Below are 14,583 nucleotides of genomic sequence, written 5' to 3' on the forward strand. Positions count from 1 at the left end.
TCCTGGCTCAGTTTTGTCCCCTTTCTTGAGGATTAGTATGTCATTTGATGTCTTCCAGTCAGTTGGCACATCCCGTGTTCTAAGTGTCTTTTGGAATATTTGAGTTAGCGGCCTATAAATAATTTCCCTAATTTCTTTCAGTACTGTTGGAAATATAGCATCTGGCCCAGGTGATTTGTTTGTTTTTAATTATGCTAGTCCCTTTATTACCTCCTCCTCATTTATCCTGATCTCTCTTAGGGTTTGTCTGGACTGGTTGTTAACCTGTGGCATGTGATCAGTCTTTTCTTTTGTAAAAACCTCTGTGAAATACTCATTTAGAATATTTACCACATCTTGTTCATTTTCCAAGATACTTCCATTTTTGCCCTTTATCTGTTTCACTTCCTCCTTTGAGCTCTTGCTGTTGTAGTATTTAAAAAAACTCCTAGTATTAGTTTTAGCTCCAAGAGCTATTTATCTTTCTATTTCCCTCTTTGCTTTCCTGATCCCTTTCCTAAGATCTCTTTGCAGTTGAACATATTCTTTGTATTTTGTTTTGTCTCTATCTCTTTTGTAGGCACTATACAACATTTTCCTTCTCTATTTTTTTTGCATACTTCTATTAAATCATTTTGGTCAATGTTTTTTGGTCCTCAATTTGCTAAAGTTTGGTACAAATTTCTCCTGAGCCTCAAGTAGTATATTCTTAAAATATAACCATCCATTTTCAACTGAACCTGTATCCAATGTGCTCCAGTCTAACTGTAAGTGCCGCCTCATACCTTCAAGGTTTGCTTTTCTAAAATTGTAGATCATTGTTTTAGACTTGGTCCTTGTTTTTTGAAAGTATGCCTCAAAGCTAACAATATTGTGATCACAGTTTGCCATTGGTTCTCTAGTGTCCCTCTATCTTGGGCATTTGAAAAGATCAAGTCAAGTCAATGCATGCGCTCTCCCTGGTTGGTTCCCTGAAAATTGAGTTAGAAAGCAGTCATTTACCATCTCAACCATTTCTATTTCTGCTTCTGAAATCTCCCATTGTAACAGCCACATCTTTGCTACATGCAGTACTGATTACATTGTACAATGCAACATCTTTCTGAATATCTGAGTTGGGTGGTCTGTAACACACTCCTACCACTAATCCTCTGGATCTTATATTCAATAGTTTAACCCACGAAGATTGTTTCGTTACTATGATCTGACATTAAACGTGTGTAGCGCAATCGAATTTGAATTGCGTGAAAGCCTTAATTAGACTGATTATACCAGTTTTTACACAATAAAATATGGCACATTCATCCAATAACTGCGCAAAACTGTGTTCAAACAGTGGGGATAATAGTGCACTGTGGAGTGGTGCAGGCAGGTTTGAGGCACAAACAGGCTTGCGTGACACAGGAAAACAATGCTATATTCCAATGTCGCACAAAGATCTGTGCCAAGTCGTATTTGTCTTGCGTGGCACTCATTTTGCACGGAAATTGCGCGATGTTTTAATATCGAGCCCCTAGTCTTCATCCCCATTTTTCTCTCCATCTCAATCAACATTGAAGTGAATGATGGTTTAAACTGGTACCATAGGCAACCCTCAGAATTCATGGAATATAAATTGACTTTTTAAATGTATAAAATGGAAAAAACAAACTACTGAACTCATACCTGAAATTATTTACAACCCAATAATCCACCTGGCACGCAGGAATTAAATAGTTATCACAATTTTTTATTTGGCATTTTGAAATGTTACATTTCATGGTATTTAACAAAATCGGTACATAAAATCAAAAGGATATTTATATGTTATAACCATGTTACTCTAGAAATAGAATGTTATAAAAGTCAATATTAAATTGTAGCTAAACAAAATACTTTTGTTCCCTAGTAACACACAACAGGAGAGAAGTATAAATCAATAAAGTAGTTACCCCAACCCCCCAAAAAAAAGTGACCACAGACTTAAAGGCTTCATTGAATTTGGTTCAAAAAATGGGATTAGAGGTTAAGAATATATTCAAAACTGATCTGGAAATGGACATAAAAGGACTATTAACAGCAAGGCATTTAAAAGTATTGTTTAGACTAACTCCCTGGTATTGCGGATAGCACAGCACAAGACCATGCTGAAGACCATACCGAAGATCTGTGAAAATGAAAAAAGTGAGATTAAGAATTGATTTCTGCCCCAAACCCTCCATCCCTCTCATCAATTTCATTAATGAATTGGTTAATGAAAACCTACTAAAAACTAGTTTATAGTGAGGGTTAAGGTGGATATAAAAACAAACCAAATCATTGCCATTTTCAAGAATGATAATAGAATAAATAAATAGAATAAAATAAAAATACCCCAAAAGCTATTCAGTCACCTTAAGGTTTTTATTTTGCATTTGCAACACAAGCAAACATTTCAGGGGGGTTCACATGTGAGCATTAAATAGTAATGGTTTCATTTCAGTACAATTGGGTTGATTTAAATCAACAACCACACAAATACATTTCTTTAGAATAAGTGCAATTGAAAGAACAGGAACATTTAACTATTTGTTATACAGTAACAATCTCTGAAAATGTATGTAGATGCATGTAGTATGTAGTATGTAGTGCAATATTTGGATGCACATACCATGATAACGCCAATGCCAATTCCAACGCCACCGATGATGTGAAGTTTAGAGTCAAACACTTCACGAATAGCTGCTGGGCAGGGCTATATTCAAAACAAAATTCATATGACATTATAAACTGTACCACTCAGCTTTCAGCATGGTTACAAAACTGCCTTACAAAATCAACAACCTTTCAATTCAATTCAACAATTCAGGACACAAGGGATTCTGAGCCATGTAAATGGTATATCCTGAATACAAGGCAGAAATATACAAAAATGAAAGTATTAACCCTTTGCAGTCCAATTATTTTGCAGCTGTCAGGTTGCTCAGGTCCAATTACATTTTGTGAGGAAGAAAACATTTCAGACCATGTGTTGTTTTTTCACTTTTTCACTTTTCAAGTTTCAAATTTTTTTTGCAAAACTGTCAAAAATAAATATAAATATAAATCTGGCAATAAATTAACTTTAGAACTATAGAAAAGCTACAAAACTTTGTTACAGCACTTCACATACCTCTGACAGAGGTAACCAGCAACTATTTACATGTGGCGAGGTTTGAAAACAAAAAAGAGAAATATGTAAAATGCACAAAATATGCAATAACAATCACTAAAACTATATGCAATGTGCAATTGTGTTGCAGTGCTCAATGGTCTATCTGTGTTTTTGCCGTGTGTAATTCATCTGAGTGTAAGACAGGCTTTCTGCTGCAGGTTTTGCTAAGTAAACAGTCTAATTTCTGCCTTCATCTAAATAACTATTTACTTCATGGTCTGCTTATTCTAACATCTGTTACAGTTGTGCAGATGTGCGTGCTGTTTACTGACTCTGTGATGCTGATTTGGCGATGTTTACCCTGCAGTAACAGCCTGCTTCTCTCTCTCTATCACTTCCTGACTACAGACTCTCGCAGGGGGCTTAGCCCATAAGTTACAAGTATGTATTGCTGCAGAGGAGTAACTGTCAATCATTTTGTATGCAGCCAATCACTTTACTGGAAAAGCTTGTCAATCACTTTTATGTGGCCAATCATCTGCAGAAGATATTTTAGTCATTTTTGATGTGAGAAGATACTTGTCAGTCATTTTGTATGCAGCCAATCGTCTCTCATTTATAAAATAAGGCGGGCAAAAAGAGAAGATTCTTGTCAGTCATTTTTTACGTGGCCAATCACCTCTCTCATATATAAAAGTAAGGTGGGAGGAAAAACGAAGAGGAGGGAGGAAACAACTATGTCCCGGGCCCCATTCCTCATACCTGGTTTAACTAATTCAGGCTAATGAGCCGGATTCAGTTAATACGATAATTTTAGTCAAGCTACCTACTATGGTAATTTACTCAGATGGACTTTAAACTTACTTTGAGCAACAGAAAAGACAATTCTGTCAAATGATCTTGAAAGTTATCTGGCTAACTCGGTTAGCAGCTGCGAGGAACGGGTCCGGGTGTGTTTCTTTCTAAAGGCCGATTTATACTTCTGCATAGGTACACGCTGATTGGCTGAGCAGCGATATCCTAAGAGCTGAGGCCAATCGCTCAGTGCTGGGCGACCGTTGTGCGATGACTGTCTGTATGCGCTGCAGCAGGGCAGAGAAACGATGTGGTGACATACAAAATTGTTAAAAATGAATCTCCTGATCCACGGAATGCATTTGTCCACATTTTATTTTGTCCCTCGAACTGCACTTTTCGTGAACATAATTCACATTTTATCCCACAAAATGCCCACATATTACGTGCTTGGCAATTTTGGACGAAAGGTAAAATGTACTTTGTTCATTCCATCCATGGAAAGCAATTAGCATTCATGATCAAACAGTAACTGATCAAGGCATTGATGCAGAGACCCTTGTCAAAGTCGCTCAGATCCTTAAGCTTGCCCATTTTTCCTGCTTCTAACACATCAACTTTGAGGACAAAATGTTCACTTACTGCCTAATATATCCCACCCACTGACAGGTGCCATGATAACGAGATTATCAGTGTTATTCACTTCACCTGTCAGTGTATTAACATATTTAAAAGAAATCGAAGTTAGCTTTAGGCAAGACTAGTTTGTTAGGACAAACAAAACTATGTGACATTAAGTTGAGTATTGAAAAGCATATGACCCTCAGTGTAAACACTTTAGAGGGAAGTAAAATTACAGTACACATGATCATACTGTGGGATGGATATAGCCTGTGACTGTTGCTCACCTCCAGCTCTCACAGCAGAGCATACAGGCTATTGCCCTCACCTCCCCAGCCATCTCTTCACCCACATCCTCTTTTCTTCACGCAACTGTGGAAGCGTTCTTGTTGCGCAGATTTCCACAGTTCTGCACAGATCTGGGATTGGTGGAGCAGCGCAGATCTGTGCAGAACTGGGGACATCTGCGCAACAAGAACGCAACCACAACTTGCCGCTTGTGCTTACATGATATACTCTGCTGTGAGGAGCTGGAGGTAAGCAACTGTCACAGGCTATATCCATCCCACAGTATGATCATCGCATAATTGGTACTTGTATTTTACAATATATTTTCCCTGTATAATTAGAGTATTTTAAAATAACCTGTCCCAAAACAACCATTGTTATTTTAAGTATTTTAATAAAGACCACAAGCTTGCCGCTGTTGCTAGTTGCTGTGTGACCTGTAAATTTGTCCAGGTCCATGTTGGTTTACTTTTTCTCCGGATGGATCACACGCATTCCGGTGAGATTTGGGGAGTTTCGAGTCTGTGTCAGAGCTCCCCACAACAAAGGATTTCAGATCAGTCGATAAGTGTGTGACCCCCTGTACTTAAAAAATCATGTAGTGTGCGATGCAGAACACTAATTCGGTGAAAGACACTAGTTAAGTGCGAGATGCCCAGTGTTCTTAAAATCAGGTCTGAATGTAGAAATCGTGTAGATTGACCCTAGCGTAAGTGAATTTCCATGAAAGTAATGCAGATTTCAATAGAGTCAATACTTAAGCATACCTACTTCACCATGCTGGAACTAATAAAATACAAGTAAAGCTCTTGATTATATACATTACAGGACTGCACAAAGGTTTCTTAGCATAGTTTAATCTGTAAATTCATGAAGCACTAAGTATAAGTATAGGGTTCAAGCATTGATTTGAAATAATTGTACTTACAGAAGTGTTGAAAACCTCAAGTCCTTCTTTTTTAGGACAGGTTTCTTTGGTGATAAGTGCATCCATAACACCTGTCAGTCCACAACAATCCAGCTGAAGGAAGGGGGGTGGGGAGTTGGGGAGGAAGATAAATAAAAAAGTTTTTTTTTTTGCTTTATTTAAAAGCACAAAGCTATTTGAAAGTGGGACTGTGTAGCCAGGTTATAGTAAGTCTTAGTATCATGCAGTGACAACCATTACATTTCATGGCAGGAGAAAAATAAATGTAAGGGCATATTTTGTTTTGGAGGGGTGAAGGGGTGGTGCTGGTTAGTCAATTGGTGACAAAAGAAATGCGTATCTTTTAGAACTTACACCAAAGTGGAATGCCCGTAGAGTCTCCTTCAGTGCTTCTTGTTTGTGTTTTAAATAAGTTGTATAGGTTTCGGTGTAGAACTGCACTATGTCATTCACAACCTTTATTGGAGAGGTGGAGAGAATCAATTTTAGTTTAGTTATTGACAGAAAAATTACATTTCAGTTGCATTTCATACTAGCTGCTACTAAAGATAACATAAGCAGTGGTAAATTACAAGAATACCCCCCTGGGCAAACCCACACTGTGGGGAAAAAAAAGAATTGCTCTATTCAGTAAACAAATGATATGCATAAATAAAGCTAGCTAGATGATTCATTAGAGAGTCATCACATTATACAGAAATACAATGGCAGGGAGTGGAGCTCATCTTTGTATTTCAAATATACAGAATTTACAGGTTTATCTCTAGTGAATACACAAAGATATATAAAAGTGTATAACCATACAATCAAAATAACTAATAAACCCTTTAGTGATTTATATATATATATATATATATATATATATATATATATTAAAGTATCATTTTCAGCATTCTACAGTTAGATGTAATTGCAGTTCTCTTTTTCTTGACCCATATCAGAAAATTTGTATATAAGACAGAACATACTGAAAAAACAAGAACTCAATTACAACAAAGGATAGTACAAATGAGTACAAAGTATAAATAAAAATGAAGGCAGGAAAGAAATGGATTCTGGACCAGACCATTCAATATACAAGAGAAGTTTTATGTATAGGATTAATAATATTAACTTTTTAAGTTACTTAGTGGCAATTTGAAGATAAATCCTCATTTTAAAAGAAGTATGAAGGTCTTGTATGATTTTGTAAAATGTTATTTAGGCTTCATAGTCTTGTTTCAGTATCTTGTTTCTGTTTAAAGTATTAATGTACAAAACTGGTTATGAAAATACTGTACATTTAATGTAAGTCACTTGCACTCAAAACTCAATGTTAATTCAGTGAGAAATTTCATATTTCTCAGCTTAATTATCTCATTGGCTACTCCAAGTCTTAGCAATGTCTGCCTGGTTTACATATTAAATGCCTTGATCACGCTAATTCCTTCCCATATTTAAATGACTCTTTACACACTTTCTCTGGCACTAGTGAATTCAACAACTGTACCAGGCAAGCATTACAAAGTGTTTACAGTGTGCAACACATCACTGTTTAGTAAAAGAGGCCCCAAGTCTTTCAAATAAAGTAGCAAAGAATAGTGAATTACATTTTTCAAGTAATGCATTTTTGGAAATACCTCAATTTAATATTTGATTTTAGTATTTCCATTTCAGACATTTGCATACAGAAGTTAAATACCTGACAAAGGACAGATTGCTTACCTTGTCCTGATTTGCAAAGCCCCATATTCCAGCAGCAATCTCAACTGCAAATATGATGAGCAGGAAAACAAAGAACTAAAAAAATCAAAAATAATAAACATGAATAAAACAAGGACTGCAAGTAGTTACATTCTTTTTGAGCAGTATGAACTAAAGTGTTAAATTGCTTGCAAAGTTTGAAACCTGGATTGACCGCTTCAGTTAAAATAAGAGACCAGCTTTTTGCACAAAAGCTTTTTGCATCAGTCAAGGAAACCTTCTTTTTCTGAATGTCTGGCATAATAAATAGCTGCAAAGAATATTACATAGCTAAAATATTAAGTTTAGTATAAGCAAACAAGTAGGAAGGAAATGCAATAAAACGGGGCCATTGGGAAGAAATGTCAGTCAAGGTGGGGAAAAAGAACAAACTCACATTTATCCATACCCTTGATACATTGTTTCAAACAGTTGATTTAACAGAAATGCGTGTGTAAACTTTTTGTTCATATAAGTGAAAATATAAAACTAACATTAGCACTGCACAATGCAACATTAAAAAAAAAAAAAAAATCCTCAAAAACCAAAATCAGTAGTGTGCACATCCTCCTTTGTGATGGCACTGAAAGAGAAATTATTTTGTAGTCTTGTAAGGTTCTTATATACTTCTTAGGAGAGATTTATTTTAACAGTTCCTGGCAATATTTCTCCAGCTCCCTTTGATTTCTTGCTTTTTGCTCATGAACGGATTTTGTGAGCTCAAACCACAATATTCCATCAACCCTATGTCTAGAGATTGTGATGGCCAATGAAGGAGGTTAATGCAGTCTTCACTTAATTTATAAAATATTCCAGCACTATATTGATTTGAAGCATGTGGACCATTTTTTAGCAGAGGAAACATGCTTGATCCCTTGATACCGAAACAGATCCACCAGGGGATGGAAGAAGAAATGGAATAAGCCTTGTTGGTGCACGTTAACTTATTGGGTAATTTCCCCACAGTTTTTGATTGAAGTTCAGCATATGGACTTCACAGCATTACTGGCCCTGTGACTCAAAGATACTCACCAGTCCAAGCATGCAGGGGGATTCCTGAATAGCACCACAGCAGCCCAAGAACCCCACAATCATCATGAGAGCGCCAGCACCAATCAGAATGTACACCCCTGCACAGAAAAGGAGGGAAATTATAGAATAATCAAATTAGTAATGTTACATTAATATGTAAATAGATTCAATAGGACTTAAATTATTAGTTTCTCCATCTAGAAGATTATTTAATCATAATGACCCTGCTTGAAGCACTTTGAGAGTCCCAAAACATACAGAGAAAGCTCTAGAAATGCATGATGTCGGAGTCACAATTTGAAACTGACAACATGGCTTCTGACAGCTTTCAGGTGTTTCCAATGTAAGCAATCCGTACAACAGTGAGGTTAACAGGAGTGAGGTTTTATTTGGTGTAAATTAAGTAGAACGAAGAAATAGTGGGAAGTCCAATTCCCTAAATATTTGCACTTTTGCATTTTAATTTCAGAAAAATAAAATGAGTTCATACTCAAGTAAACAAAATACAAATACAAAAGATAAATCCTACATTTAATAAGGTTTATATTTGGCAAGGCCAAAAACTAAGAACTTTAGGTTTCAGTCAGGCTGATGGGGTCATCATCATACTAAAATTAAACCCTTCAACCCTTCAAGTCTCCTTCCTATGAGTTTAATGTGGTGTTGATGGAAGAATGTATGGAGTGTAAAAAATATGTCTGTTTATGTAACAAGTAGGCCTATTTTAACTTGAAAAACTCATCAGGATGTGAGCAAATGGTGACATAAAGCATAAAGCCTATTTGCTTGAATCCAGATTGAGATTGAGAGATTTCTTTATGATTTCCCCTCATTGCTGGAGAAGAGTGCTCCCTCCTCTTCGGAGTCAGTTACCTCTACTCTTCGGAATACTTTCTGTACTCTTTGTAGCATTATGTGCACAGATACAGATCACTTCTCCATGGGGATAAGTCTGCGTTTGTAGTCTCGCTCTGGAACTGGTTTCGACCCCTCCATAGAAATCTGCCGTAGAGTTATTCCTCCTGTATCTTTTCCTTGCAGATTAAAAGGGGAGAGAGAGAGTGATGACCCTCATTCGACCTCTTTGGAGTGCACAACCTTCTGTTGATAGATTGATGTCCCACATCATTGGGGAGCTCCTTCGTCAATTCTCAAACTAGTGTCGACCTCGATGTTCAGAGTTGACAGGACGCTCCCCTGTCGAGTCTCGACTACAAGTGTTGATCTTGATATCTTCATTGTGAAGTGAGATCGAGATCAGTGACATCATCTCCTACGAGGTATTGCCCTTATCCCAGGATCTCATTCTTCCTGGAAGGTCTCCATGAGGAAGACATCCAGACTAACCTTCTCATGCCCACCATGCCTCCGAAACTGAGGGGGGCATTTCACCGCTGCGTAAAGTGCCTGGGGAAGTTGCCCACAGATGAAGGGCACGACCTCTGTGGAAGGCTATTTGGGAGCATTCACTAACACTACCCACTGCAAGAGAGCAAAGACCTCCTCATCCTCCTCCAGATTCAGTGAGTGGACGCGGGAGCGGGGGATCAGCCAGCCGTTCCTCTTCAGGCTCTGCAAGACGCTGAGCCTCCCTGAAAGTCCCCGAGGAAGCAGGCGCCTGCCTCGAAGTGCCATCCTCTTCCTCCTCCAGCCTGGAGGCCTCTCTCCCTCCCCACCTCCCCCACGCGAGTGCTCTCAGGAGAGACACCTGTGCTCCCCCAGGAAAAGACCAGGCGCTCACACTCCCTGAGGCACATTCCACACTAGATGCACCATGCCCCATCAGTCTCTGCCGTACAGGAGATCTCTGCGATGCAGGAGAAATGATCGATATGACTAGTGGACAGAGAGGACTCCTGAGCAGGGTTCTACTAGGGATTCTTCCTAGTGCCAAAGAAAGACTGAGGCTTCAGGCCCATTCTCGACCTGAGGGGCCTAGAGAGATTTCTGAAGAAAAATTAATTTCTGCATGTTGACAGCACAGTGTATCCTTCAGTCTGTCTGGCCAGGCAACTGGTTCTTCCTCCCAGCACATAGGAAATACCTGTGCTTTGCCTTCCAAGGCCAGACATACGAGTTCTATCGTTGGTGCATAAGACATTTTCAAAGTGCATGGACGCAGCGTTGGTTAAGGGGATAAGGATACTGAACTACCTGGTCTACTGGCGCAGGCTCCAGGCTTCAGGTGGAGGAACATACAGCAGAGATCATAAGTCAAATGACTGCTCTAGGTCTTTCAGTGCACATGGAGAAAAGCTCCCTTAAACCTGCACAGAAGGCAGTGTTCTTGGGAATGCGTCTAGACTTCGTGTCCATGCTTGCTCATCTGTCAGAAGACAGGATCAGGTCATTGGGGAGCTGCCTTACAGTATTCAGGCACAGCTCAGCTCTACAACTGGTCCAATTCCAGAGACTGTTAGGACTGATGGCGGCCGCCTCAAGAATTCTTCCCCTTGGATTCTTGTGAATGCGTCCACTGCAACGCTAGTGTTGACTACCTATTCATACTGGGTTCCGTTCCAAAAAACTCATTTCAGTTAGTTTGCTTTGAAACGATGCGTCAGCATGTTAGCTGTTCACACTTGCCTTGTGTACAAATGAGCCGAGTTCGTTTTTGCGATTCCCTTCAGTGAATTTCATTAATTTTTAATTTTCGAAATTAATTTAATTTCTCAGCACTCAGATCACTCATATTAACATTGCAATAAATCAAGTGAGCTCGGTTTGTTTTGTATTAATAAAACACCGGATATTTAAATTTTACATAATTAGTACATATAAGAAATGGCAGCATAACACGTACAATAACATACAGTTAGGTCCATAAATATTTGGACAGTGACACAATTGTCATTTTGGCTCTGTATGCCACCACAATGGATTTGAAAGGAAACAATCAAGATGTACTTTAATTGTAGACTTTCATCTTTAATTTGAGGGTAGTTACATCCAAATTTGGGTGAAATAGGAATTACACCCATTTTTATATGTGGTCTTCCCAATTTTAGGCGCTCAAAAGTATTTGGACAAACAAACAATCCATGAATTAAATTGTGAGTTTCAATACTTGGTTGCAAATCTTTTTCAGTCAATGACTGCCTGAAGTCTGGAACCCATAGACATCACCAGATGCTGGGTTTCTTCCCTGGCGATGCTTTGCCAGGCCTGTACTGCTGCTGTCTTTAGTTCCTGCTTGTTCTTGGGGCAGACGGCTCAGACCACCATTGAAGGACTCAATTCCTGGATGAGAATTGGAGTTGGTTCTAAAAGGACTCCACAACACAACACTCCAGCTCCATTTTCTCTTGCTCAAGGTTGAATTCCTTGTAGCGAATCCATGAAAGTCATGCCTTGTCTGTGAATAAAGCCTGTCTGATCTTTTTGGGAAGCATCGACCTTCCTACCCAAGGTTGCGATCAAACAGTCTATTGTCCTGGAGTCATTTCACCCCACTTCACATGAGTCTGATGAGGACCACAGACTGCACACACTATGTCCTGTGAGGGCTTTGAAGTGTTATATGGAGCAGACTGCACACTGCCACAGATCCAATCAGCTTTTTGTCTGCTACATGTCTACCACCAGACGGCAGGCTGTTTCCAAACAATGACTGGCACACTGGATCCTAAGCTGAACAGCAGTCTCAGTGCGCTGAGTGCCTTCAGCTTACTTCAGGCATCAGACCCACGATAGCCTTCCCATTCGGTAATGTCTGTCTTTCAACTTGAAAGGGAATGATAATAACCAATCATAATCCCGGTTCCCTGAAAAATTAGGACAGCCATTACCCTTCAGGGGTCACTCAAGCTGATGGCCTTCATGATGAAGAAATGGCAGGCTACAGTTGACAGGAGACTTTACTTTTTACAGACATTGGGGGTGGGTCTTCCTCCTGCCAGCGGGGCACCTATAGAGCAGCTTTGGTATAAGCTTTCACTGATTGGTAGGTCATAATACTGTTCCCATTCGCTAATGGCTGTCTTTCTTTTTCAGGGTTATGATATCCTATCGTTCTCATTGCCTAACTCCTGGGTGAATCAATTTCTTACACCACTGAACTCTCAAATGTGCATTTGTCTATGTAATTAAGGGTTTATGCACTGCAGCCTTATATAATATTCCTCTCTGTGTAGTTCTCATTGGACAGTTCTTGCTGACACAGTCTGATCACATCCTGCACTGACATTCTCAGTCTCCTGGGAAAGAGTTGCTCTTTTTCTCCTTAAATATTGCAGTAATGCACGGTCACCGAATGTGTGCTTTCGACTAAAATTTCCAACCCTATTTACTGATGTCTTTCCCATAGATCTAAATGCAGATGTAACTTTAGTCACTGTTCCTATTGAAACACCAGCCTGTTGAACAGTCTTTGTGACTGAAGCTCCTGCCATTCGTGCCCCAATAATGACCCCTCTTTCAAAGTCACTTGGTTCCACTGGCTTAAATGTCCATGCCATACCGTGGTTTATTTCAAACAGAAAACAACACTACGAGCGATAGAGCCAGATGTGGAAAGGACTATTCTGTCTATTTTATTATTTATGCTTTACATGATTGGAGACAGCATAATAAATACACATTTCTGTTAAGAGATATTAGAAATAGCTAAACCTGTATAGACAACTTTATATTTAGTTAAGCATTACGTTACCGTAAGAAAACATTTCCATGTTCTTAACCAGGGCAAGTTACAGTTGAAACAAAATACACGTTTCACGATTAATCATCCAGCTACAATATAGCAGGTTATAATTTAACTAAAATGTGCATGTTTCAGTCATGGTGTTTATGGACTTTGGGACGCATTTATTAAACCAGTCCTTAATGTTTTAGAGAGAAACCCAGATTTGCTGTATTTAATCATTCATTCATTCATTTAACTTGTAAATGGGCACATTGTGCCTCTGTGGGGCTGTTATACAACAGACCTGCAAACCATTCACAGGACAACAGCCCGAAACACCGTCTAGCTGTTCATAAAATATTAATAAAATCGTCTGCTACCGATCCAATTATTATCCTTCAGTTTATTTTTAACTAGTCACGGCACTGCACCAGAGTCCTGTGAAATCCGTATTTGGCAAGTTTTTAATACACTTGGATATTAACTGTAAGCAGTAATTGTTTCTGTACTTGGATTTCACTCCATGCTGCTAAGAAAACTAATTTCTTTGTGGTCCCACACAGCACTTGAGAATATATCTTCCGACATAATGTAGTAATCAAGCACACATCCTGTCTGTGTAATCAAGCACACATCTCCACTTCTGAAAGCGAAGTATTTCCTAAGTGGGCGTGATGGATGCTTACGGCCATGTCTTGCAGCAGATAGTTAAGCATCCAGACGCTTAAGCCAGTGGAAACACCCGTTTAAGCATCCGGGGCCAGACGTGTCCAGACGTGTCCGCCAGTGGAAACGGGGCATTAGATCCTTTCCTCTTGCCATGTTGATTCAAAACTAAGGTCAACTGGTCCTGCTCAGCATTTTTATATATGCCACAGAGCATGGTTGGATGTTAATTGCTTAATTGTATCATGCAGTACACCTCTGCATCTCTATTCATTATGTTCCTCCACTCATTTATTCAGATTTTTCCATTAATTTGTCACCCGTCTGCTATGGTGTTTATTCAATGTAAGGGGGGATACCATGTCCATTAATTACTATGTGATCCAAGTATCCTATCCAGTCTATTTTTGGATGTTCCCAAATTGCCAGCTTCAGCCACATCGCTGGGGAGTTTGTTCCAGATTGTGACAACTCTCTATGTGAAGAAGTGTCTCCTGCTTTCTGTCTTGAATGCCTTGAAGCCCAATTTCCATTTGTGTCTCCGGGTGCTTGTGTCCCTGCTGATCTGGAAAAGGTTTTATGTGATCTATAATGTCTTTCATGATATTGAAGACTTGAATCAAGTCCCCATAAAGTCTTCTCTGTTTCAGGGTAAAAAAGTTAATTTGCTTTAGTCTCTCTGAGTATGACATTCCCTTCAAACCTGGAATAAGTATGATTGTAGCTTTGGGCAGCTTTGGTACAAGCTTTCACTGATTAATGGGTCAGAAGGCTCTTCCCATTCTGTATTCTGGCTGTCTTTCGTTTTCAGGGAAC

General features: G+C 39.0%; 1 protein-coding gene across 2 annotated transcripts in view; it reads right to left on the reverse strand.

Annotated features, from left to right (window-relative positions):
* Nucleotides 1-1,687: 1,687 nt before the first annotated feature.
* The window catches only part of LOC136772012 (CD9 antigen), a 31,688-nt gene continuing 18,792 nt past the window's right edge, over nucleotides 1,688-14,583 (reverse strand). For both annotated transcript variants that reach the window (XM_066724654.1, XM_066724655.1), the window contains exons 3-8: nucleotides 8,478-8,575; nucleotides 7,428-7,502; nucleotides 6,078-6,179; nucleotides 5,724-5,816; nucleotides 2,609-2,692; nucleotides 1,688-2,125 (exon numbers count right to left, since the gene is read on the reverse strand). In XM_066724654.1, coding sequence (XP_066580751.1) covers nucleotides 2,060-2,125; nucleotides 2,609-2,692; nucleotides 5,724-5,816; nucleotides 6,078-6,179; nucleotides 7,428-7,502; nucleotides 8,478-8,575 — 518 coding nt within the window. In that variant the 3' untranslated portion in view covers nucleotides 1,688-2,059. The remainder of the gene's footprint in view (nucleotides 2,126-2,608; nucleotides 2,693-5,723; nucleotides 5,817-6,077; nucleotides 6,180-7,427; nucleotides 7,503-8,477; nucleotides 8,576-14,583) is intronic.

Source organism: Amia ocellicauda, chromosome 15 (assembly GCF_036373705.1).
Source record: "Amia ocellicauda isolate fAmiCal2 chromosome 15, fAmiCal2.hap1, whole genome shotgun sequence".
In the NCBI taxonomy this organism is placed as follows: Eukaryota; Metazoa; Chordata; class Actinopteri; order Amiiformes; family Amiidae; genus Amia; species Amia ocellicauda.